This window comes from Rana temporaria, chromosome 6 (genome assembly GCF_905171775.1).
Source record: "Rana temporaria chromosome 6, aRanTem1.1, whole genome shotgun sequence".
Lineage (NCBI taxonomy): Eukaryota > Metazoa > Chordata > Amphibia > Anura > Ranidae > Rana > Rana temporaria.
Genome location: NC_053494.1, coordinates 59,126,827 through 59,152,440, shown reverse-complemented (window position 1 = coordinate 59,152,440; position 25,614 = coordinate 59,126,827). Strand labels below are relative to the sequence as shown.

The following is a 25,614-nucleotide window of genomic DNA, read 5'->3' as shown; positions in this document are numbered from 1 at the left end:
ATTCATTCAAGAGATTTAGTGCACACTAAGGGGTCCAAGCATCCTCCTCTTCCATGATGTCATAGGGTGGACCTTCTTCCTGGACTGGCACTTGCGACTCATCGTAATGTGTTTAGTCCTGGAGTACTGTGAACCCAGACTGCGTGAGGATTTACCTCTGGGTGGGGGTTTCAGTAATGGGCTTGTCCCACAGTAAGAGCGCTGCACAGTGCACCCGCGGTTTTTGCGAGGGCTCGCTTTCAGAAAATGCACCAAACACACCCCGATCTAATAGAAGTCTATGGGAAAGCGTGGGTAACCCAGACGAAAACCGCGGATAGACTGTGCTGCGGGGAAACTGCACCAGAGCAGTGTGGAAGCACTTTCAATGGGCAGAATGATTCAACTGTCCTGCCCAAAGAGGACCAGTGGCGCTGGACCAAGGATGATATTGGAACAGTGCTGGAGCATAGAGAGAAATATGTACATCTTGTGTATTTTTTAAAAATAAACTCCTGTGTTGGCGCTTTTTGAGATGTGTAGATTGGTTGGCTCTTGTAAAATTAAGCCTGACATTTTGTGCAGTTATCTAATTTCTTGACAATGTAATATGGTGTGTGTGCAAGTGAAAAGACAACTGCTATGTTGTATCAACAAGTTAGTTGCATTGAGCTTGGGATAGTTATTGATTTTTGTTCTGGTTTTCTTTCTTATTAGTTTTCTTAGGCCAATACCATGCTCCAGGAAAATATAACCACCACATTACAATATAATCATTAAGATGTGTCAAAGGTTCCCCTGTGTTTGTCTTAAGCGAAATAGATGATATTTTTTCATTTGTATATGACCCATGCATGTTCTTTTATATATAAAAACAGCTGGTATCAAGCTATCGGAGTTTAAAAAATGTTTTTTTTTTTTTTTTTTCACCCAGCCACAACCAGCGAGCACAGCTCAGCCTCCTGTTCTTACCACAACTGCTGCCACGCTGGTCCAAGCACCTTCATCATCTCAGAAACCATCTGCCCCTGCAGCTCAAGACAAGTTCACAACGCATGCTCTGAACAAGAACCAGCAAACAAGAAAGGTGAGTGATCCACCAGATGAGAGTATATGGGGGGGAGGGGGGTAGGAGAAGGGTTAGAACCTTTGATGGGTTTTCCTTTCAAGAGATTCTCTTTTCCTAACATTTGTTGATACAGACTGATTGAGAACTGTGTATACAGATAAGGGGCACATGTAGATGAAAACACACTGTGCAGCTCTGACGAAAGTTGAATAAAGCCCTTGCTTTATGTGAAGGCCATTTTCAGTGGATATAACAAGTCTACACACCCCTGTTAAAATTTTGGGTTTCTGTGATGTAAAAAAAAGACAAAGATAAATCATTTCAGAGCTGATTTCGAGTGTTTTTGCAGAGAGTGGGAAAATATTGCCAAGTCAAGATGTGCCATGCTGATAGACTCACACCCAAAAAGACACTGTGCTGTAAAAAAACAAAAGGTGCTTCAAAGTATTAGTGTAAGGGTGTGCACACTTATGCAACCATTTTATTATTTAATTTTTACTTCCCTCCCCCTAAAAGATTTTAGTTCGTTGTTCTCACATTAAAGTTCTGAAATGATTTAGCTTTGTCTCATTTTTTTTTACATCACAGAAACCTGACATTTTAACAGGGGTGTGTAGACTTTCTATATCCACTATACATGCCTTGGGAAGTCTTAGGCCCCTTTCACACTGACACATTTTTCAGGCGGTTCAGCGCTAAAAATAGCGCTGCTATACCGCCTGAAAAAATCTTGCCCTGCAGGCTTCATTGAGAAAGCCCGAAGGCTTTCACACTGAAGCGTTGCGCTAGCAGGACCGCTCCCAAAGTCCTGCTAGCCGCATCTTTGTAAATCAATGGGAAAACGCGGTAATACCGCCCGCAATGTGCCTCTACAGAGGCGCATTACGGGCAGTATTAACCCTTTTTCGGACGCTAGCGGGGGTTAAAACCGCACCAATAGCGGCTGAGTATCGCAGTAAATACGACGGTATAGCGGCGCTAAAAATCGCGCCGCTATACCGTCACCGCACCTCCACTGCCCCGTGTGAAAGGGGCCCAACTGAAATACTCTGAGGATGTTGTTAAGTGAGGCCTAGTCATCACTGCTTACCTCCACCACCAGGAGTAAGCTCTGAAATGCTGGGAGCTACTGCATCAGAGGAGAAGCGAGTGCATGTGAGGGGGGTTTGAATCGGAGAAAGCTCTCACTCCTGTGAAGGTGAGCAGTGATGACTAGGCCTCACTTGGCAATGTCCTGAGAGTATTCCAGTCAGCCTTCATAAGGTATGTCAATGGCCTTCGCCTATTACAAGGGTATGTTTCTTCTTTAGTCGGAGCTGCACAGGTGAACTATCCTTTGAAGTAGAGTGACTTGTGCAGCACTAGGTATATTGCATGTCTGTTTACCCACTAATATACAAATTCTTTACTAATATCTAAAATATTTCCACTAAAGTGACATAAAATACAGTATCCCCATTTGTATTCACTCGATGTCCTCCTAATTGACTTGTTTTATGGCATGAAATTTCTATTAGCCCTCATGCACACTCATCATGCCAAAGTAATGCCGCTCTAGGTGAGTGACCGACTCTCACATGTTGTCAACTGGAACCCAGGGTGATGCACAGCGTTTCGTGCTAAATTCAGTGCTTACTCAAACCTCATATACACATACATTGTACAATAAATACACAGCATTAAAATGCTAAATGTGCTTAAGAACTAGACGCATTTTAGCACTTCAGCATTTATTCATTTCAGTGGCCAGAATAAGTTGGCCACTTTGGGCTCGGAAAATTTGGCTGCTCAATGACCAGGCATTTTTTGCGATATGGCACTGCGTCGCTTTAAAGTGGAGGTTCACCCAAAAAATAAATTTTTAACATTACATTCAGCCGAGTTGTCCTAATGACAATCAGCTGTTTTTTTCCCCGTACATACCGTATTTTCACCGCCGCTTCTGGGTATGTTTTCTGCGGGACAAGACGTTCCTAATTGATTGACAGGCTTCCGACCGTCGCATACTGCGCGTCACGAGTTGCCGAAAGAAGCCGAACGTCGGTGCGCAGGCGCTGTATAGAGCCGCACCGACGTTCGGCTTCTTTCGGCCACTCGTGACGAGCTGTATGCGACGGTCGGAAGCCTGTCAATCAGATAGGAACGCCCAGTCCCGCAGACGACATACCCGGAAGCGGCGGTGAAAATACGGTATGTCGAAGAAAAAAAAAAAAATGCCGATTGTCATTAGGACAACTCGGCTGAATGTAATGTTAAAAATGTATTTTTGGGTGACAATCGGTGTCAGTGCGATGCTGTACTCAAACAAATAATTTCAAACATCCTTTTTTTTGTCCCCACAAATAGAGCTTTCTTTTGGTGGTATTGGATCACCTCTGCGTATTTTTTTTGGACTATAAACAAAAGAAGCGCGACAATTTTGAAAAAAACACTATCTTTTACTTTTTACTATAATATGCCAGTTTTAAAAAAATAATAATTTCTCAGTTTAGGCCAATATGTATTCTTCTACATATTTTTGGTAAAAAAAAAATCGCAATAAGCATAGATTGATTTGCGCAAAAGTTATAGCATCTACAAAATAGGGGATGGATTTATGGCATTTTTATTATTATTTTTAGTAGTAATGGAGGTGATCAGCGATTTTTATCGGCAGACAGATCGGCACTTTTGACACATTTTTGGGACCATTGACATATAGCGATTAACGCTATAAAAATGCACTGATTTCTGTATAAATGTCACTGGCAGGGAAGATGTTAACACTAGGGGGCGATCAAGGGGTTAACTGTGTTCCCTAGGTGTGTTCTAACTGTGGGGGGGGGGACTGACTAGGAGGAAAGAGAGAGATCGGTGTTCATACCAAGTATGAACACCCGATCAGTCTCCTCTTCCTTGAGAGAACTGGGATTTGGGTGTTTACACACACAGATCCGGTTCTCGTTCTGTTATGAGCGATCGTGGGTGCCCGGTGGTCATCGCTCCCGCCAGGCACTCACATCGGCTCCGGCGGCGTGCACGCACCCTAGTGGTTAAAAGGTGAACTGCCATAAGGCAACGTCATTTCGCCAAGGGGAGCCAACCTGCTGCAGTATAACAGCGGCGGCTGGTCGGGAAGGGGTTAAAATTCAAGCAAGTGAAATAAACACCTGGTTTGGAAAAAAAGCAGCTTAGGTAAGTTTTTAATGCCGTTTCTCCTGACGGGAGAAAATTAACAATTACAATAAACCGGTGTACATAAGGCCTAAAGGACGAATGATTTAAAATGTCTCTTACCGATAGAAGTGCTACTGTACAAAGTATTTGTGTTCTGTATAATACATGATCAAAGCTGTCTTATTTCTGATATCCAGTAGGGGGAGATGATGTTTTGCAATACATATCTCTCCTCCTAAACTGTATAGCAGGGAAGGGATTGATTTAACGTTTATTTATGACGTATTAACGTTGTACAACATATGGAACTGTACAAGGATTATTTATAAAACTAGCGTAGTTGTAGATGCTGGGAATATTATGGATTATTAAAGGGTTATCGGAATGTATGTACAACGGTCTAATTCTGTTTTGCAAATTTTAGGCAAGCTTTCATTATTTCATGAATCGGTACAAAACCCTGTTGAGTTAATTTTAAGAATGTTATCATTGTATCTTTTTTTATGTATGTGTGTGTGTGATGGAGAGATAGATTTTATATATATTTACACAAACAAAATATCAGATTATGGGTGCGTAAAAATGTTGTCTTTGTGTATGTGAGCAGCAGTTGCTATTGCTTGTGCTGATTATTATAAATGACTTCACATGAGAGTAGAGAGTTATGTTGGCAGAAAGGCTACTGTTTGTAATGATCCGTTTACATATTTATTTTTCTCGGCACAGAAAATTGGTTCTTTTAAGAAAAATGTTTAGTATACAATGAAAGACACCCAACTTTACTTTTAAACAATACATCTAGAATAGATGCAAATGGCAGAATTATGTAATTTCCTATTCAAATGAATACATTTTGTAATGAGCTTGTGTTTTGTCTGGAGCTGTCATTTAAAGAATTCCTAATCTGAGTGTGTGACATCTAAAGGGTGACATTTTAAGTAAAAGAACCCCACACTTCATGGCAGAAGGCCCAAGGAAATAAGACTGTTTAGTGTTTTTCTGTCGCTCATCTAGGGCCCAGACAGAAGCAGCTTCTAGTGTGATGCTGTATTGATAAAGCTGATCACATCTCTGCATCATAAATTGTGTGGAATGATGACCACGCACAGTCATGAGGAACTCCAGGTTCCTTGCCAAGCCAATCATGTTGGCAGATTTTCAATATTGGACACATTTTGGTTATTATTTTAATTAATTTTGTACTTTTGTTTACAAGTATCTAAAATCTATTTTTCTTTTTCTATCTTTGATTATAACAATTTTTGTCTAACTGGTTTTCTTGCAGGTTTGTGCTCCGACAACATCAAACAATGTATTTTCATATCCGCAAAATCCACCTACCAAAGTTTCACCATTATTTAATGCCAGCGTGTCAACTTCACCCCAGCAAACAAGACCACAGCAGGCTGCTCCGGTGCAGAATGGTCCCTCGCCAGTTCAAGAGGTCAGACGTTCTCTGATGAAATTATACGTCTGTCTTAGAGCATAAGTGCTTTTACACGTGGTTGAGAAGGCTGGATTATATCTTTATTTTAGTGGGGCGGGCTCTGTCCCCTTTTCAGAGTCATAGGACTTTAAAGTGATACTAAACACACTGTTTAATTTACATGGTCCCTTTTAGTTCAGTATATGGGTAATGGCACTGTAATTATTTTAATTAGAAGTTCCTTTTTTCCTAATGGATATAAAGCCATCGCATGACCCAGATCTTTCCCAGCCTGTTTGCAGGGGAACACAAGCAGGAGGAACTTCTAGTAGTCTTCTTCTAGTCACATGTTTTTAATTGTCATGCAAATATATGTTTAAAATCAAATCTTTATTATTTTTGGGCAATACAATGGTGTGGGTGGATTTCTGCCATTCACAGGCTGTGTCACTTCCCCCGCAGCCTGAGTAAGAGGAAGGTGATGCCACCATTAATCTAAATGTAATTTTCCACCCCCATTGTGTTTAGCTGGCTGGTAGGCATGGAGAAGGAGGGAGAAAGTGGGCTTTCAATTACCCCTGTGTGTACGCCCACATGTGTGACTCTATTATCACACGGGCTGCTCAGATGGGAGGAAAATCTCAGCATAGAAACTCACTGAAAACTGAGCATGTGCAGAGTTGCCAACACTGCTCTGCAAAATCCCCAACTGCAGTGGGGACTTGGACAGAAGGGGGAGATAGAGAGCAGCAGGATCAACCAGCATGTTTGCAGAATACAGAAAACGAATCTCATAGTGACTGAGTATGAACCGCATGTAATACAGCATTTATTGATGGGTTTTTATGATGTTGGTTTAGTGACACTTTAAAGCAGGGGGTGAACCCTGAAATATATTAGTGGCCATGTCCTACGTTGGGGGTCAGCAGTGTGCAAGAACCAGAGGGGTCCATTCAAGCTCCCAATTAGTGGCTTCTGTAGTGGTTTCCTGCTAGTGGTTTATAGAGCCATGTTGTAGTTGGTGGGAGAATTGGTCCATGTTTGTCTTTTATTGCCGCCATCATTTTCAATTAAAGTCTTTTATTTTTGGGGATATTGAGCTTGCGGTTTTGTCCGATGCCTGGTTCACGTTTCTATAAGCTTTGTTATTTTCATGTATGTAATCTGTGCAGTCCAGTGGGCCTTTGGTATTCCCTTTTTGACAATTTAATTGTATATATTTCCTGAGTTCAGAACTGGCAAGGATTGCTCAGGCACGATTCTGAAAGCTTTCCGGAATGTCATTTAGGTTGTATATCTTGGTAAGCCCTTGGTTGCATATGCTTTCAAACTATTCCCTGTTTAAACACTGAATGACTTATCCATGAAATCTAAAAAAATACAGGTTTATTTAGAAAGTGCACACGATAAAAATCTCTGCGGATGCAGTAATCTGGTTGCAACCAATAAAAATTGAATGTAATATAATCGGATCCGTTGGGGGAATAATTCCAATTGATCAGGCTTCCCTTATTTTACACGTGTTAATATATAGCTAGTGATGTGCGTCACACAAAAGTTGAAAGTACAAACACACATGCTCGGAATCAATGCTCACCAAACACGAAATTGGCAGAGTGGCCCAAAAGGTGGCGCTCAAGGTGAAATTCCTCGTAGTACGTCACTACGTTTCTATTTTTTTCACGAAAATTGTGTACCATAAAGCCTCGTACACACGATCGGATTTCCATCGGACAAAGGCGTGGAATTTTGTGCGAAGGGCGTTGGACGTGAACTTGTATTGCATACAAACGTCAATGAATTGTTGGCCAACATTTTTTTGGCTGTTTAGCGCCACCCTTTGGGCAACTTCTGCTAAAGCCTTATGGTTAGCATTGGTTCGGAGCATGCGTGTTTGTACTTTGGATTTTTTTCCGACGGATTTCTGTACACACGATCAGATAATCCGACATTTGTTTGTTGTCAGAAAATTTTAAAGCATGGTGTCCCACATTTATTTCGGAAATTCCAACAGCAATTGTCCGATGGAGCATACAAATGGTCGGATTATCGGACAACATCCTGCTATCACACCTTTCCCTTCGGAAAGCCCAATCGTGTGTATTGGCCTTTAGTATGCAAGACGAGATCCAGGCACACGCCCTTAAGACAAAAATGTGACGCTCAGTTGGCCAACCATTGGATCGTGTGAACGAGGCTTTGGAGGCCACTGAGATACTTACACACATGTATGTGCAGCTGATTAATGCTTTGGATTTCTGGGTTTAGTTTGGGGACTTGCCCACAATGTCGGGTTGCTTATTTTATTAACACATCGAAACACAAGTGATTTTCATGTTCCAGCACAATTTTATATGGAGAGCTTGTCATACTAACAGTGCATGAAAATGATATTCTTCTCAGTCAGAGAAGAGTGCAGATTAACCCTCCGATTGTTGTATTTGTTTTCTTTTTATTAACATTGTTTTTTTTTTTTTTTCTGCAGTCCAATTCCACGTCCCCATCCCAGCAGTATGCTGTTCGGCATTCTTTGTTCAACAACTCCAGTGCAAAATCAAAAGACCCTCCACGCTATGAAGAGGCCATAAAACAGGCACGTAGCTTTCCAAAATCTGCATTACAGTGGGCTGTTAGATCACGCCATTTCTCATATTCTCCTTTCCTCCTAAAGGGATAAGTAAATATTTGATTTCTCTCTGAAAGTAACAGCTGCCCTTTAATTTCTGAACACATTGTATGTCTGGAATTTTCATTTTTATTTATTCCATTTTATTAAGATCAATCATTTCCATTTTTAAAGCCATATTAAACAAAAAAGCAAAACAATATGTATATTGCAGCTTACCAATACTTGGATGTGATGTCTGCATTAATTTTCTCTTTTTAGGCTTTCTTCTATTTTCAAATGACAGTAAACAAAGGAAATGAATGAATGTATAGTCAAAGCAGTTCAATGTGTACTGTAGCAGCGCTACGGACAGAGTGTGAACTCTGAATCAAAAGTTCTATTTTCACCTTGTGATCCAGCCAGCAAGACTGTTTTTTTAAAAGCACAAGCTCTCCAGCAGATTGTATCAGTTTAGTTTACAGGGATGAAGCAAACCACTTTACACTGGCAGGGGTGCCTAAAATTGGCTTTTATTTATGTAAAAACCTTTATCCCAAAAGGAAAAAAGCTTTTTTCAGTAACTAATTTTAAAGTGTGAGCTGGAGTTTGGCTTAAAGCGGGGGTTCACCCTGTTAAAAAAAAAAAAAAATGTTTTTTTTTATTATTCCATTACTTTCGGCATCGTAGCGCGAGCTACGGTATGCCGGTCCTAAATTTTTAATCCCCGTACTCACTGTGCTATCGTTGATTGAAGAATCCGGGGAATGGGCGTTCCTATGGTGAGAGAAGGTGATTGACGGCCGGCCCTGGCACGTCACGCTTCTCCGGAAATAGCCGAAATAGGCTTGGCTATTCACGGCGCCTGCGCATAGCCTGTGCGCAGGCGCTGTGAATAGCCGAGACCTACTCCGGCTGTCTTCGGGGAGCGTGACGTGCCAGAGCCGGCCGTCAATCATCCTCCCTCTCCATAGGCACGCCCATTCCCCGCGGGAGTCGGATTCTTCAATCAACAATAGCACAGTGAGTACGGGGATTAAAAATTTAAGACCGGCATACCGTAGCTCGCGCTACGATGCCGAAAGTAATGGAATAATGAGGTGAAGGAGGGTGAACTACCGCTTTAAATGTTTTAGTGTATTTAAATCTGCTAATATATTTAACAGACCGAGTGCTTCTGTCTGTGCCTCCTGTGCTTACTCCTCCAGTGGTGTCTCACTAATACCGGCCAGATCACAATGTGAAAAAAGAACTGATGCAGACACCACCACATCTAAGGATTGGTTGGCTGAAATATAATACATTTTGGGATTTAATGCCATTTTAATCATGATGAATGTCTAACCTTAACGTAATGAGAGCTGCTGACTTTCTAAAGGTCTAATTTTTTTATTTTTTTTTGTTATAATATAATCCTATGCAAAAATCTGTCCTGTATTCTTTTGAAATTGAATACGTAGGCCTATCTCCTTGTAACTGTTAAAATTGTCATGCTGTGTTTCCTGGATAGTTCCCGGTTTTTCTAGCACAGGGAAATCTATAGTTACATATAGAGTTTAAAATTTCTTTCTCCAGCATTTTTTGATCACATTAATTTGGCATTTGGATCATGATGTCAACTTTACCAGAACCATATCATCACGTGGTCATAAAACATTTTTTTTTGCACTGCTAAAAAAAAATACTTATTTTTTAGCCCACCCTCCCATAGCCTAACTAATTGCCCCCCAAGAAGTCCCATTAAGGTTGGGTTCACAATTTTCTGTAGAGGTGTGTTGTACATTATGTGCATTTTGTAGCATTGATTTTGCATGGGATCCAATGCACTAAAGTAAATCTCCAACACTCGAGCCTTGTAGCATATGTTAACGCACTACAGTGCACTGTGTTCCCAGAAATAATAGCTTTTTGGGACATTGTGGTAAATAGACGGCCTTAACCCATTGCAAAATAGCTTGTGAAAAAAATGTGTGGACACAATGCAGTCCAGCAGAAAAATGTGATTCTAGCGTAATAATCTTGATGTCTATAACTTCCATTAGGGCACACAAGCCTAAAAAACTCAAGTTGGACAAATGGCTCTCATGTTGGAGACTTGTTATTCTAAATGCCTAATTGGTCATGGGAGGGATTATAGAATGATGATCTTGGGTTTAATCCAAGTCCAAGGAGGAGGGACGTAAACCCTTGTTTGTATGACAATGACACATAAATATCACTGTCTTTAAAGTTTTGAGTAGAGGGTTTTTTGGTTCAATTCGACCCATAATATAGTAATAGTTTACCCTAAAACAGTGGTTCTCAACCTGGGGGTCGGGACTCCCTTGGGGATCGAATAATGATTTGCTAGGGGTCACTGTATCCTGGGCTGTTTCTGAAGCCCGCACTACTCTCCCAGTCTTTTTGCGGCTGCACAACAAGGCTGTCCCTGGAGCCCGTGGCCGCCCAGCTGGTCTGTCCCTGGAGCCCGTGGCCGCCCAGCTGGGCTGTCCCTGGAGCCCGTGGCCGCCCAGCTGGGCTGTCCCTGGAGCCCGTGGCCACCCAGCTGGGCTGTCCCTGGAGCCTGTGGCCGCCCACTCAGCCTCTTCGCAGGTTCACAGCATAGGTGGGAGGGAGACTAGAGGTCAGCTGACTGGTGAGGAATGTGAAGTGGGAGGGCTGATGGAGACCCTATCTCCTGATTTCGGCATAGGTGTCACTGCTACGAGACACCACAAAGTTGGAGACACAGTGAGTAAAGAAAGAAAGGAGAACAAAGAGAGAGGTACATCCTAAAGTGTAGTGTGTTTCTGCAAAAAGCACCAAAACACAGAGGTGTGACCCAGGCCTGAGATGTTTAGTAACATAATGGGGGTTAAAAAAACAAAAATAAGTACAAAAAGAGCAAATAATCGCTACTGTAAGGGGTTCATTTTTTTACTGTGGGACAGTGAAAGTAATATTTACAGTAGCGATTTGCTTTTTTGTACTATATATAAAGGATTCATTTTCGTTTTTTTAACCCCATTATGTTACTGGTCGATTAATCGGTTATGAAAATTGTAATAGATTAGTTGTCGACTAACCGATTAGTTGTTTCGGCCCTATTTGTGATTACAACCACACCCATAGACCATTAAGGCTCTGTTCACACCTAGGTGTTTTTGGGCATTTTTCTGCTCTAATGCCGCGTACACACGACCGTTTTTCGGGTTGTAAAAAAATGACGTTTTTTTTTAAATGTCATTAAAAACGATCGTGTGTGGGCTTCAGAGCATTTTTTGGGTTCTGAAAAACGGCCAAAAAAAAATTTGAACATGCTCTATTTTTTAGCAATGTTTTTAACGTTGTAGTTTTTTGGGTTGTGTGTGGGCGTTAACGACGTGAAAAATCCGCGCATGCTCAGAAGCAAGGTATGAGACGGGAGCGCTCATTCTGGTAAAACTCCCGTTCGTAATGGAGTAAGCACATTCATCACGTTGTAACAGACAGAAAAGCGCAAATCGTCTTTTACTAACACAAAATCAGCTAAAGCAGGCCAAAGGGTGTCGCCATCCGAATGGAACTTCCCCTTTATAGTGCCGTTGTACGTCACCGCGCTTTGCTAGAGCATTTTTTTTTTCATGATCGTGTGTAGGCAAGGCCATTTTAATGATAGGGTTTCAATGGCCCCTGTTCACATCTGAGCGTTCTATTGCCTAAAGCAAAACGCTGTTGCTAAAAAGAGTACAGGAGCTTATTTTTTGGCAGATTGCAGGTGTTTTTAATGCTTTTACATTGGTGACCTTTTCAACTTCAAAACACTGCAAAAACGCCTGTAAAATAGCAACGCCTAGATGTGAACAGAGCCTTATCTTACCTCCAGCTCTCTAAAGCTGGCCATAGACGTAGTTCAGCAGGCACCGGCCGAGATGCAAACTATTTATGGGCAGGCTAATTATTCCCAAATTGATCATTCAAATTGGGTAAAACCAACCTTATGGATTTTTTCATGCGACCGGCATGGGGGGGGGGGGTCTTCTGCAACCCGTGATTGCAAGAAAGAAAATCGCACCATCTTTGGGCAGCCTAACTGAAAGAATTGGCTGAAGGAAGAGTCTGCAGAAGCCTGTGCATTGCACCCCCGCAATCCCAGTGTTCATTCTTGCTGCAAAAAAAAATGCACATTTTTGAAAATGTGTGTGTGTGGTTATTTATTTATTTATTTTTTGCAAAAAGCGCAGGGGGGGGGGGGGGGGGGGTTAACCTTTTGTCCCTTAGCACTGGGTGGCATGCTTTTATTCTCAGATTTAGTTTACAGTGCTTGCTGTTTACATTTGAGTATGCTAGGCTAACCGAAAATAAATGGACATCTTTTCCTTATGCCTTCCTGACTTCTTCTTTATGTTCCTATATACAGAAATATATAAACACAGATGCATTTTCAGTGCTGATACTCTAAAACACAGTGCCATTGTAGAAAGGCTTACTTGTTCCTGTGAGTCACAGCTCAGGTATTAGAAACATCTGCCAGACAGCACTGGAAACCATTGCATGACTTCACCATCTATGCTGGACAAAACGGAAATTAATATGACTTTCCTGAAAGAGTCTTGTTTTCACAGATACAGGACAACACCCAATACATATTAGCATTCAAACACATGTTAAACTGTTTAGGTCGGTTTTGTATCTAGAATAAAGAATACGCAATACTGTCATCGGATAGAAATAAACTAGGGATGCACCAATAGCATTTATTTATTTATTTATTTATTGAGTTCCATCTTCTTTTTTTTTTTTTGTGCTCACCGATACCAGTTTCCAATACTTACCGCAACTGTTTTGTATACAGCTGTCAGCAATGGTATCTGCCAAATAAATTAATTTTATGTTTTACATTTTGTGCTTTTTTAATGTTAAAGGAGTTCTCTGACCTAAAACTTTTAACCCCCGCTGTGCCCGGGCTGTAAAAATATACAAAATAAACTGTCACTTACCTGCCTACGATCCCCCGTTGTTCCGATATCGCCGTCCCGTTCTCCGGTCCCGGGCCCCTTCCGCTTCCTGCGGGTCGGTGACTCACAGTGCGCTCAGCCTATCAGCGGCCGCAGCAATGTCCCGTCGCGGCCGCTGATAGGCTGAGCGCACTATGAGTCACCGACACACAGGAAGCGGAAGAGACCGGGACCGGAGAACGGGACGGCGATATCGGAACAACGGGGGATCGTAGGCAGGTAAGTGAAAGTTTATTTTGTATATTTTTACAGCCCGGGCACAGCGGGGGTTAAAAGTTTTAGGTCAGAGAACTCCTTTAATATACGTTTAAGGTGTACAAATATTAACAAACAACACTTTTTTTTTTTTTTTTTTATTATTATTATTTGTAGTTTATTAAATAGAAGGAAAGGAAGAAAATTGGAAGGAAAATAATTAAATGAAGGAGAATATGGAGTCAAATGAGGCTGATTAGCGTAAACAGAATGCAATTAGATAAAGAAAGAAAAAAAACTTCTGCCTTTTTTAACAATCCCTTTTTTATTCATATTTTTTCCCTAATCTTTATATACCATCTGCACCAGGTTGTTATTTTGACTACAAAGTCCAAATTTACACATAACAGAAGTTAGGTTTGCAAATCTGTACTTGGACAAATGTATCTTTTTAACCTAGTATGACTGTATTCCAGTCTCTTGGAACTGTCCCAGTTGAGTGCAAATCTAAGAAAATAAAATCTATTGTGCGCTACAATTATATATTCTAAGTTGTCTTGGGGGCGATTCACACAGCTGTTGGTGTGTGCTAGGAGGACACAGTGCTGAAGTGCCGATCCTGGTGCATCACACCATATATACTCACTCACACACTCACTCACACACACACTCACACACACACTCACACACACACTCACACACACACACTCTCACTCACACACACACTCACACACTCACTCACACACTCACACACACACACACACACTCACACACACACTCACACACTCACACACTCACTCACACACTCACTCACACACACACTCACACACACACTCACACACACACTCACACACACACACTCTCACACACACACACACACTGTATTGAAATGTAACAAGTTCTGTTCACACAGTTGTCCTGGAGTGTGGTGGTTTCCACAGCCGCCTCCTGCATTGAAAAAAAAAGATTGCATGCAGTTTTTTGTTTTTGCATGCACACCATTACAGCCCAGTGATGTGAACTGAAACCATAGGAAACCAGGCAAATTGTCTGTCTGGAGCATCTCAACGCAAATGGTGTGAATGGACCCTTAGAGATCCTGCATTACTGGACGTTTTCTCCTCAGACTGTATCGACTTTTTTCAGTAGCCTTGTACTTTCATCGTTGTTGCATTTGGTGACCAGCAAGATTGAGTTTCTGGGTAACATATTGCGCCCTGCGTTAGTGCATTTTGATAGCAAGTATGAAGTAAGCCATAGAACAACGATCGAAAACCGCTACTGCCACACTGCAAAATGGCAAAGGGGTCAGTAGATGCCCTCTATTCCATGGTTTCCAGACCCAAAATTTAGGTAAATGGGAGCCACTGATGACGTTGACATGTTTCTTTGGAAATCATAATCCTTCCAGCAGTTTTTATTCAAACATAGTAAACATAGCTGACTACAAGAATAGACCATTTTTAGCACCCAAGTCAAATACCAAAGTATTGGAAATTCATGAAATGTGTTTTACCCTTTATAGGTAATGAATGCGCACAGCCAGCAGATGGATGACCTGTTTGATATTCTCATTAAAAGTGGAGGTAAGATATCTTGTATTATAACTTCATCATAGTTAATTACTTTGTCATTGCAATTTGCCTTTATTGTTTATTAACTTTGCTTACTATGTCTACATTAGATTTTGAAAAGTAATTTGCATATTGCACAGAAAAAAAGATAATTATTATTTTCCAGTAGGTGGTACAGGTGTGAGATTTCTCTATACAGATATAGGAAAGACTATTTCTAATTGCTATAAATCCTTGGAACTTTTTTTTTTTTAAAGAGAAGTATGGCCAAAGCTTGCGGTTTTACTTCTTTTGAATCACAGGAGTGCACTTGTGCTTTCCTGTTAACCAGAATCAGCTGACAGCAGGCTAAAGTCCATTGTTGACAATGTCGGGATCTACCCAGATGCCTTACAAGCAGCTGGCTCAGCCTCTCGGCGTGCCACTGAGACCATGAACCAGCCGCTCCTGCCCAGCAGAGCAGTGACCCGAGAACTCGGCGATCGTCCATCAGGTTATCGCTCAGGTCTCGGGCTTAGAGCTGGCGTGGAACAGCTGCAGCATCGGACCAATTCCCACATTTCTTCTTTTAAGAAGTTTGATGGAAACCTTTGATTAGTTGGTACCATTGGTAAGTTTAAGTAGTGCTTCGTTCATGGAACATATTACAATTAAAAATTTTTTTTAATTACGTACAATTTTTTATCTTAATTGTAGAGTACAGGACACAGACAAAGTATTCATAGACCCTCGTTATAGGCTTGTACTGTTGCATGATTGGTCACAGGCAAAGTTTTTAGAACACTTCCATCGGGTGCTTCACCTATAACCCTACCTACCCCACTCCATGAGTCTACATTTTTTTGCTGGTGTCTTAAGGTGATGGACCTCTTCTCCTTCATGGAGCAATCCCTCTTCACTAGTTTTTTACTTTTCCTTTATTTTATCTTTGGATTCTTTAATCAACTTGTCACTTGAGCTTTATCTAGATATTGGATCACCTCTGCATTTTTTTTTTTTTTTTTTTGCGCTATAAACCATAAAAGTCCTACAATTTTGAAGAAAAATAATGTTACTTTTTGCTATAATACATATATATATATATATATATATATATATATATATAGCAATTCGCAGGTGGTTTACCGGGAGTTATGGCTTAAGCGATCAGCCATAACCCCAGTATCTGTTTCTTTTATTTCTTTTCAGCCGGCAGCTGTCTTTCTCATGACAGCGATCCGAGCGGCTCATTAGCCACTGGATCACTTTCTGAAGTAGCGGGAGGGCACGCACACCATCGTTCGCTGGTGTTTCTCTGGCCTATTTTTTTTCCCCGGCAAGCCCGATCAATGATCCGATGGTGCACCCGGCTGGTCACAGAGGCATTGAGAGACTAGATAATGGGGGCACCAGAAGTCAAGCAAACCAGATAGCCTCATGGATGGAAACTCACTGTCCAGTGATTGCTGTGGTTCACAAACCAGGAGGCGAAAACCAGATCGGTGAAAGTTTTCTGGACATTTCGGCGCCAATGCCACTTGGCCTTTGTCCTGCACAGTTCTGTTTGCCTAGTTGTTACCCACCCTTTTTATTCATTGCTTGGGGATGTCCCGACGATCTAATAATACTTTGCATGTGTCCTGTACTATATGGTTAAAGAGGTTGTAAAACCAGGTAAAAAAAAAACTGTAAGACAAAGGCATAATTAGCTAGTATGCATCGCATACAAGCTCATTATGAAATGCCTTGGAACAAAGCCCTCCAGCAGCGCCCGCTTACCGCTGAGATGACTGACATCTTCCACTGTGTTTCTTTAGGGTTCGCAGGCTCCGGCGCTGTGAGTGGCCAGAGCAGCGATGACTTAACTCCTGCTGTCCTTTTACAACCTTCAGAGTGCATGCGCCGATGACATCAACTGCATGCACTCTGAATATCTTCTAAACTGTGCAAGTTTAGGAGATATTTACCTTACTTACAGGTAAGCCTTACTATAGGCTTACCTGTAGGTACAATAAACAATTTGAATTTGTCCTCTTTAAAATAAGAGGAGTTTGGACTTGCCTGTAAATACCATATCTTGAGGTACAGGACAAAAGCCGCCTCCTCTTGGTCACTGCATTGCTTGCTACTACAAAATGGAGGACCCAGAGTGAGGTAGGGTTGTATCCTCAAAAGCTTTGCCAATTTCCATTCACCTGAAGGTAAAAACCTATTAACCCAGGGTCTATGAAAACTTGGCCTGTGTCCTGTACTCCAAGATATGGAATTGAGTGTGGAAGGTTTAGAACTTGCAGTATCTCACAAAAGAGAGTACACCCCTCACATTTTTGTAAATATTTTATTATATCTTTTTATGTGACAACACTGAAGAAATTACACTTTGCTACAATGTAAAGTAGTGAGTGTACAACTTGTATAACAGTGTACATTTGCTGTTCCCTCAAAATAATTCAGCACACAGCAATTTAATGTATAAACTGCTGGCAAAATAAGTGAGTACACCCCTAAGTGAAAATGTCCAAATTGGGCCCAAAGTTTCAATATATTGTGTGGCCACCATTATTTTCCAGCACTGCCTTAACCCTCTTGGGCATGTAGTTCACCAGAGCTTCACGGGTTGCTACTTCCACTTCTCCATGATATCACAGAGCTGGTGGATGTTGGAGACTTTGCGCTCCTCCACTTTGCATTTCAGGATGCCCCACAGATGCTTAATATGGTCTGGAGACATGCTTGACCAGTCCATCACCTTTACCCTCAGCCTCTTTAGCAAGGCAGTGGTCGTCTTGGAGGTGTGTTTGGGGTCATTATGTTGCAATACTGCCCTGCGGCCCAGTCTTCGAAGGGACATTTTGTACATGTTGTCATTCATGGTGTTTTCAATGAACTGTAGCTCTCCAGTGCCTGCAGCACTCATGCAGCCCCAGACCATGACACTCCCACCAATATAATGTAGGCAAGTAACACTTGTCTTTGTACTCCTCACCTGGTTGCCACCACACACGCTTGACATCATCTGAACCAAATAAGTTTATCTTGGTCTCATCAGACCACAGGACATGGTTCCAGTAATCCATGTCCTTAGTCTGCTTGTCTTCAGCAAACTGTTTGCAGGCTTTCTTATGCATCATCTTTAGAAGAGGCTTCCTTCTGGGACAACAGCCATGCAGACCAATTTGATGCAGTGTGCGGCGTAAAGTCTGAGCACTGACAGGCTGACCCCCCACCCCTTCAATCTCTGCAGCAATCATACAACTATTTCCCAAAGACAACCTCTGGATATGACGCTGAGCACGTGCACTCAACTTCTTTGGTCGACCATGCCAAGGCCTGTTCTGAGTGGAACCTGTCCTGTTAAACCGTTGTATGGTCTTGGCCACTGTACTGCAGCTCAGTTTCAGGGTCTTGGAAATCTTCTTATATCCCAGGCCATCGTTATGTAGAGCAACAATTTTTGTTTCTTTCTTTGCCATGAGGTGCCATGTTGAACTTCCAGTGACCAGTATGAGAGAGTGAGCGATTAACACCAAATTTAAAACGCGTGCTTCCCATTCACACCTGAGACCTTGTAACACTAACAAGTCACATGATGCCGGGGAGAGAAAATGGCTAATTGGACCCAATTTGGACATTTTCACTTGGAGGTGTACTCACTTTTGTTGCCAGCGGTTTAGACATTAATTGCTGTGTGTTGAGTAATTTTGAGGGGACAGCAAATTGACACTGTTATACAAGCTGTACACTCACTACTTTACATTGTAGCAAAGTGTCATTTCTCCAGTGTTCTCACATGAAAAGATAGAATAAAATATTTACAAAAATGTCAGGGGTGTACTCATTTTTGTGAGATACTGTATGTAAAGGTTTTTTTTTTTTTTTTTGCTGTCTATCAATTAGGGAAGACTTCCTTTATATGTTCATTGGAAGGGGAAATATCCTAATGTTGGACACACCTACCAATACAATTCCTGAATTCTATGAAAATAAGAGTTTTTGTTGAAGTTGTCTCATCATGTATTATGTTGTGAAATAATTACTTGCAGTATATAAAGTAGAAATCATCAACTACATTAAGATCTTAGGTGCAGAATGCTTCATAGACTTTATTCAGGACTGCTTTTTGATATGCAAAGCCAATATGCAGGTATTTGTTACTAACAAACATCCAAAGTTTCTGGCTAAGCACTCCCCCCCCCCCCCCCCCCCTCTTTACATTTTCTCACTAAAATAATTGTATATCAGGAGTCTGAATTCAGACTTTGTTTTTTATATTCGTTCTTGCTGAGAATTCACCGAAGATAGGGGAGTGACAGACTAGTGTTACAGGCAGGAGGTTGGCTGCTGACTTGAAGACTGGGGCCAAAGTTAAATAAGCAACAGATGAAGACAAATTAAACCATGAATTGAGTAGGCACAGCGGCCTCCTTTTTGTATGTAGAAGAACTCAGCTTATCAGATCGTTTCTGTTAACCCCTAGGATGGAAGCTTTCACTGCTAAACCATTTATGAAAATCCTTTATCTCTGCATGTTGGTGTTCATTTTGCACCAAGGCAAAATGTTTTTTGTCGCAATGCATCTATAAAAATCACAGAAGGGTAAATGATTAGATCCAACTATGGGGCAGGTTGGTTGTACTGAAGGCAATCTGAATACAGCCAGCCTGTTAGATTTTTATTTTTTTCATGTGATTACTTCCAAGTTCCCCACTGATTGTGATTATGATAGAATCAAGCAATATTCTTTCCTTCCACTCATGGTGGTAGGAAAGAAATTTGCATAATCGATGGGCTGCTTTAGTCTACAATGTAGACCAGGAAACTTGTATTGAATTAAACTTGCATCTCATCCAGATGTTTCAGACAGTGACAAATGTAGCAGACAGCTCCGGCTTGTATAAGACACTTCTCTACATTCCCACATGTCGAGCCTAATTATGTTTATGCTTTGACACCAGTGAAAACTCCATACAGTGTTTCCAAACAAATGTCCAAAATGTATATGCTGTTTTCCATACGTTTTCCTGGCTGAGAAGCCTGAACTAGCCAAAACTCCACAGATGCCAAATTCTGAGTCTTCACGTGCCTGTGAGTGATCTCGGCTTGTATCGTAGTCAGTCCCAGAACCACTCCCCATGCAGGTATATTCTGCTGTAGCTTCTGGAAGAATACAAGTAGTTTTACTTCCTAAACCTAGCAAAGTCCTGATGGATAGCATAAAATGTCTCTTGGAAATATCTGGGGCCATTTGATGCCTGTCTACTTTGTGATTTTTAAACTACTTATCAGCAGTGATCATAGAATGTCTTGAGCCCAAGAACTGTAAAGTCAGGAGACTTGTTGGTGAACAGTAAGGGTGATCAGCGAAAGCTTTGTTCATGTATCATCCAGTGTCGGCATTTACTACTTGTAGTGAGACGCTAGCTCTGAGGCAACAGTCTTGTAAATTGTTGTATCTATGCACATATAAACTCCCTGCCTGGATGTGGACAGAGCAGTCTACCTAGCTGCATCATCTTCCTTTAGAAAAACTGAGCCCTTTGTTGTCCTCCCTGAAGGTCCAATAAAGATATCTTCTCACTGCCACCATTGCTAGGTGGCACAGGCACATCATTTCCAGGACTTAAACTCTCTGGGATTGTTTTTTCCTCCCTTTTCTGTCAGGACCCATTTCACCAGCTCTGTTGGTGTTTTCTGGGTCTTTTGGCAGCAAACGTCCATTTTGCAGGTTTGCAAGGCCACCACATGGCCTTTTGTTCATACTGTCCCAAAATCTTACTGGGTAGATCATTGGCCTCTAATATGTGCTTCAGCCACAAGTTGCTTCAAGCTGTCACCTGAGTGTTTTTCGTCCACTAATCCTTTGTTTTTGTGGGCCTGTTTGCCATGTTGTTGTGGGGACATCCCATAGTCTGACTTCCTGCACTGTACCAATACGTTAATGGAAATTTTGACTTAACTGTAAATTCCAGTTGGGATTCAATACAGGACACTGCACTCTCCCTTCAGGTCTCTGTTTCTTCTTTTTTTGCTTGCTACAGAACTGAAGTCCTGCGGAATAGTGGGTGGGGTATATGGGGGGGCACTGGGGCCATTTCCAGCAAAGCTTTTGTTAGTGTCTGATCACTTAAAGGTAGCGGCTTATTAACCCATGGTCGTACTTACTGTTGTGTCCTGTACTGTACTCCACTTTACAGCCAAGTCAAAATATACATTTTTACTTTGTATTGTGACATGCAAGGAATATATTCACGTAGACTTGTTGAGTTACTGATTAGATTACTTTATCTCCGCATGCAAACATTAAATGAAGATTAAATGTGAAGGCAAAATCCAGCCTTACAAAGAACTTCGCAAAATATTTCCATAAACATTTAAGTTTTTATTGGCTGAACATGCATGTTTATGCCTATTTAGGAGAGAGGGGAAGCACTCAGCAGACACCCGTAACCTGGTTAAATCAGGGGAAAAACCATTGTGATTGGCTGGAAAATTTCAACTGGACAGCTGACAGTAAGTGACTGGATCGGGCAATCAGAGTCTGATCTCTGTGGGCACTTTAACCATAAGCTGATATTTGCTAAATATTGTCTAAGGAATCGGTTGTTAGATGGGCCAGTTTGCGTGGTGTGTATTTTGCTTTGGCTTTTGCTACAATTCAAAACTGTATAATGGTAAAAGGCCCAACTTTTGCTGATGTTGCTAGTTCTACAAGCATGTTGGAGCTCTATGAAGACCATTTAAGCACTCTGTGAGGACTTCCTAGGCTGGCATGATTTTTTGAAATAGCTTGTTTGAATTTTTGTGATCTATTTTTTGCAACACTTTTACACTAAGTTACATAAGGCATCTCGTATAATTACTATGGCTCCATTCCAGTGCAAAAAATATGTATCGTCTTTAGAGGTCGACCGATATATTAGTCGGCCGATATTTGGCCGTTTTTAAGAAATCGGCATCGGCCGATTATTGTAAAAAAATCGTCCGTCCGATTTTTGGCTGCCACACTAAACCCCGCTCCACCTACAGCAGCACGAGAAATGAATCCTTCAGCCACGCTGCTGGTAGCCTGCGCGCCGGATCCGCCCCCCCCCCCCCTACCTCGGCGGGCTGTAGATGAAAGCAAACATTTCACAAGCCAGAGCAGCCGCAGTAGTTGTCTGCGCGAAGAGATCACACTTGTAAAGCTTCCTGCAGGGACGGTGGCGGGATTACTGAACATGGGCTCCAGGCTACGGCTCCATGCCTCGGCTCTCTAGTGATTGTACATATAGTACTCAACTCACGTGGGAGCTCACAGGTGTCATCCAATGGGCAGTGCTGGAGGGAACAGTGTGTACATGTCAGAGCACACCCCTCTCCTGTATACACACTTATATACACACACATTTTATATATATCCACCCCCCTCCACAATGCATCCCCCACCCACGGCCAGCTCCATCCATCCATCCCCCTCCACAACGCATCACCCACGGCCAGCTCCATCCATCCACCCCCCTCCACAATGCATCCTCCACCCACAGCCAGCTCCATACATCCACCTCCCTCCCTCCATCCACAGTCAGCATCATCCATCTCTCCCCCTCCACAATGCATCCCCCACCCACGGCCAGCTCCATCCATCCCCCTCCACAATACATCCCCCACCCACGGCCAGCTGCATCCATCCACCCCCCTCCCTCCATCAACAGCCAGCACCATCCATCTCTCCCCCTCCACAATGCATCCCCCACCCACGGCCAGCTCCATCCATCCATCCCCCTCCACAACGCATCACCCACGGCCAGCTCCATCCATCCCCCTCCACAACGCATCACCCACGGCCAGCTCCATCCATCCCCCTCCACAACGCATCACCCACGGCCAGCTCCATCCATCCACCCCCCTCCCTCCATCCACAGCCAGCTCCATCCATCCCTTCCCCTCCACAACGCATCCCCCACCCACGGCCAGCAACATCCATCTATCCCCCTCCACAACGCACCCCTCACCCACGGCCAGCATCATCCATCCATCCCCCTCCACAACACATCCACTGCCAGCACCATCCATCTATCCCCCTCTACAACGCACCCCCCACCCACGCCCAGCACCATTCATCCATCCCCCTCCACAATGCATCCCCCACGCACAGCCAGCACCATCTTTCCCCCTCCACAACGTATCTCCCACCCACGCCCAGCACCATCCATCCCCCTCCACAACGCATCTCCCACCCACGCCCAGCACCATCCATCCCCCTCCACAACGCATCCCCCACCCACGCCCAGCACCATTCATCCATCCCTCTCCACAATGCATCCCCCACGCACAGACAGCACCATATTTCCCCCTCCACAACGCATCTCCCACCCACGCCCAGCACCATCCATCCTCCTCCACAATGCATCCCAATCCAAAAATCGGCCCAAAATATCGGCCGCAAAAATCGGCATCATATATCGGCCATCGGCTGCCCCGATTTCTAAATATCGGCCAGAGAAAAACCCATATCGGTCGACCTCTAATCGTCGTACGTTTGCTGTGAAAACTGCTTATTGCTTTAGGTTACATTATATTGCCCACAGACATAAGTTGCTTGCTGCAAAATCCAGCCAATGTTATCCTAGTCAGGAATTGAGAACCTAACTCATGGTACCATATGTCTTTAGGCCAAACTCCAGCAACTGATATTTGAGATGGATTTAGTCTGATTTGGGTTTACCTGAACGATCATTGAACAAAAAGTTAAGACTAGTGCTGTGAGTGTCTAACCCAGTGCTATGATCATCAGCAGTCAGATCATTAGACCATCATCTCAATCATCTTTTAATAATTTCTGCTTAAAATTCTAGGCTTTACTTGATGTCAAAGCTTTTTCTCCTAAGACATTTAATCTAAGCAGCCATATGACATTTTTGGACCTACTTGGGTCCGGAAATCATCAGCATCTTGACAGTTGCTTGTGTTCAAATGTTCCCGTCACTCATTTCTTTAAAGAAATGCAACCGCTGCTACATACTCTTTTAGCATGTAATGGATGTGCGTGGCTGATGACATAATTTCCCTTTTATACATTTGGCACCTAAGGGAGACAGAGCAAGACCTACAGCTTGAGAATCCATTACAATACCCAGTGGTAGAAGCGTAGGCTGATTATGTTCATGGCAAGCGGTCAATTTTCAGGTCTGTTTCATCTTGCTGTCAAAGAATGCTGATGTTAATGAGAGTGCTGAGATTTAAACATTTGATAGCTAGCAGTAAGTTTGGATTTCAACCACTTCCTTAACACGGTGCAATTCTCCTCTTGTTTCAGACCCAGGTTATGGAAAAAGAAGTACTTAAAAAAAAAAATGTTAAAGTTGATGCATTGTTCTGAACCCAGATATTTTTCTAATGTGTAGCTGGGTTACTTAAAGTGGTAGTAAACTCTCTCCAATATATATTCCCCATTTAAATCATTAAGGACTGAACAAATTGCAGTGTATGGGTCGATTTCTTACCCGCTCCATTTTCTTGTAATCTGTTCTGTTCATTTTCACAACTTCACATATATTTCCCCTCATTGTGCCTTCAGTCCATTAATTAATACACATCTCCTCTCTGCGGCAGTGTTCTGAGATCCCACAAGATTACAGTGCCATTCACAAGTTCCTAAAACCCCCCATGTGACTTGCAACATCACAGGGGGTGTAAACATTGGGTGCATTGCCCGGCACCCCAGAGCAAGGAGATTAGCTGCATCATATAGCAAAATATATCTTCCAGTGTAGAAAAAAAAAAGCCTAAAAATAGTGTTGAAATGCTTGCCCACCTGTCTGTGCCTCGTTATGTGGGACCCCGGTTGCTATAGTAATCGAAAATGAGGCTTGGCTACAACATTACAGAGCATGTGCGTGATTACTGCAGGGACCAAGGGTGGAAGTAAACTGCATAGTTTGGAAGACAGTAGTTAATGTGTTGTGCTGGCTACTGCCAGGAAACACTTTAAAATTAACTGGGAAAAAAAGTAAGAAACATCCAAGGGAAAGAATAATGCAAAATATTATGGAAAGCTTTAGCAGACTGCATTTATTAACTGCCTTCCGGACCAGCCACTGCACTTATACTGTGGCAGGTTGGCTCCTCTGTGTGAGCCGTCGTAGATGTACGTCGGCCCTTTAAGACGCCTCAAGCGGCGCGCGTGTCCCTGGAGCTGATGCGAGTGCTTGCTGGGCACCCGCGACTGCTCGTTACAGAATGAGAACAGGGATGTGTGTGTGTGTGTGTGTAAACGCACAAATCCCGATTCCTCTCAAGGGCGAGGAGACTGACCGTGTGTTCATACAATATATGAACACTAATCTCTCTATTCCCCTAGTCAGTGCCATCCCCCTACAGTTAGAACACACAATAGGGAACACAGTGTTAACCCCTTCCCTGCCAGTGTGGTACCTCGATAAAGTACCTTGGTTTCTTTTCTATTTGAGTTTCACATAAATAATTGTTTTTGTAAACAGGTAGGTACTCTACTAGCCCCATAATTGCCACGTAACCCCCTATGTTCACATTTATTTTTGTACACGCCTCTGTTTCTTTGAATGTTGTTGTGCAAAATCTGAAAAAAATGATTGTACTTGGCATAAAATGGGTATTCTTGCCATTACAATTTTTGTATATCCATTTTATTCTGTACA

General features: G+C 42.5%; 1 protein-coding gene across 12 annotated transcripts in view; it reads left to right on the top strand.

The window, feature by feature from the left end:
- MRTFB (myocardin related transcription factor B) overlaps positions 1–25,614 on the top strand; it is a 453,672-nt gene that overhangs the window by 419,682 nt on the left and 8,376 nt on the right. For 8 of the 12 annotated variants that reach the window (XM_040356880.1, XM_040356879.1, XM_040356881.1 and 5 more), the window contains 5 exons: positions 914–1,066; positions 5,490–5,648; positions 8,116–8,223; positions 14,932–14,992; positions 21,374–21,469. In XM_040356880.1, the coding sequence (XP_040212814.1) occupies positions 914–1,066; positions 5,490–5,648; positions 8,116–8,223; positions 14,932–14,992; positions 21,374–21,469 (577 nt within the window). The remainder of the gene's footprint in view (positions 1–913; positions 1,067–5,489; positions 5,649–8,115; positions 8,224–14,931; positions 14,993–21,373; positions 21,470–25,614) is intronic. The other 4 variants (XM_040356884.1, XM_040356885.1, XM_040356877.1 and 1 more) reach the window with 1 other exon arrangement.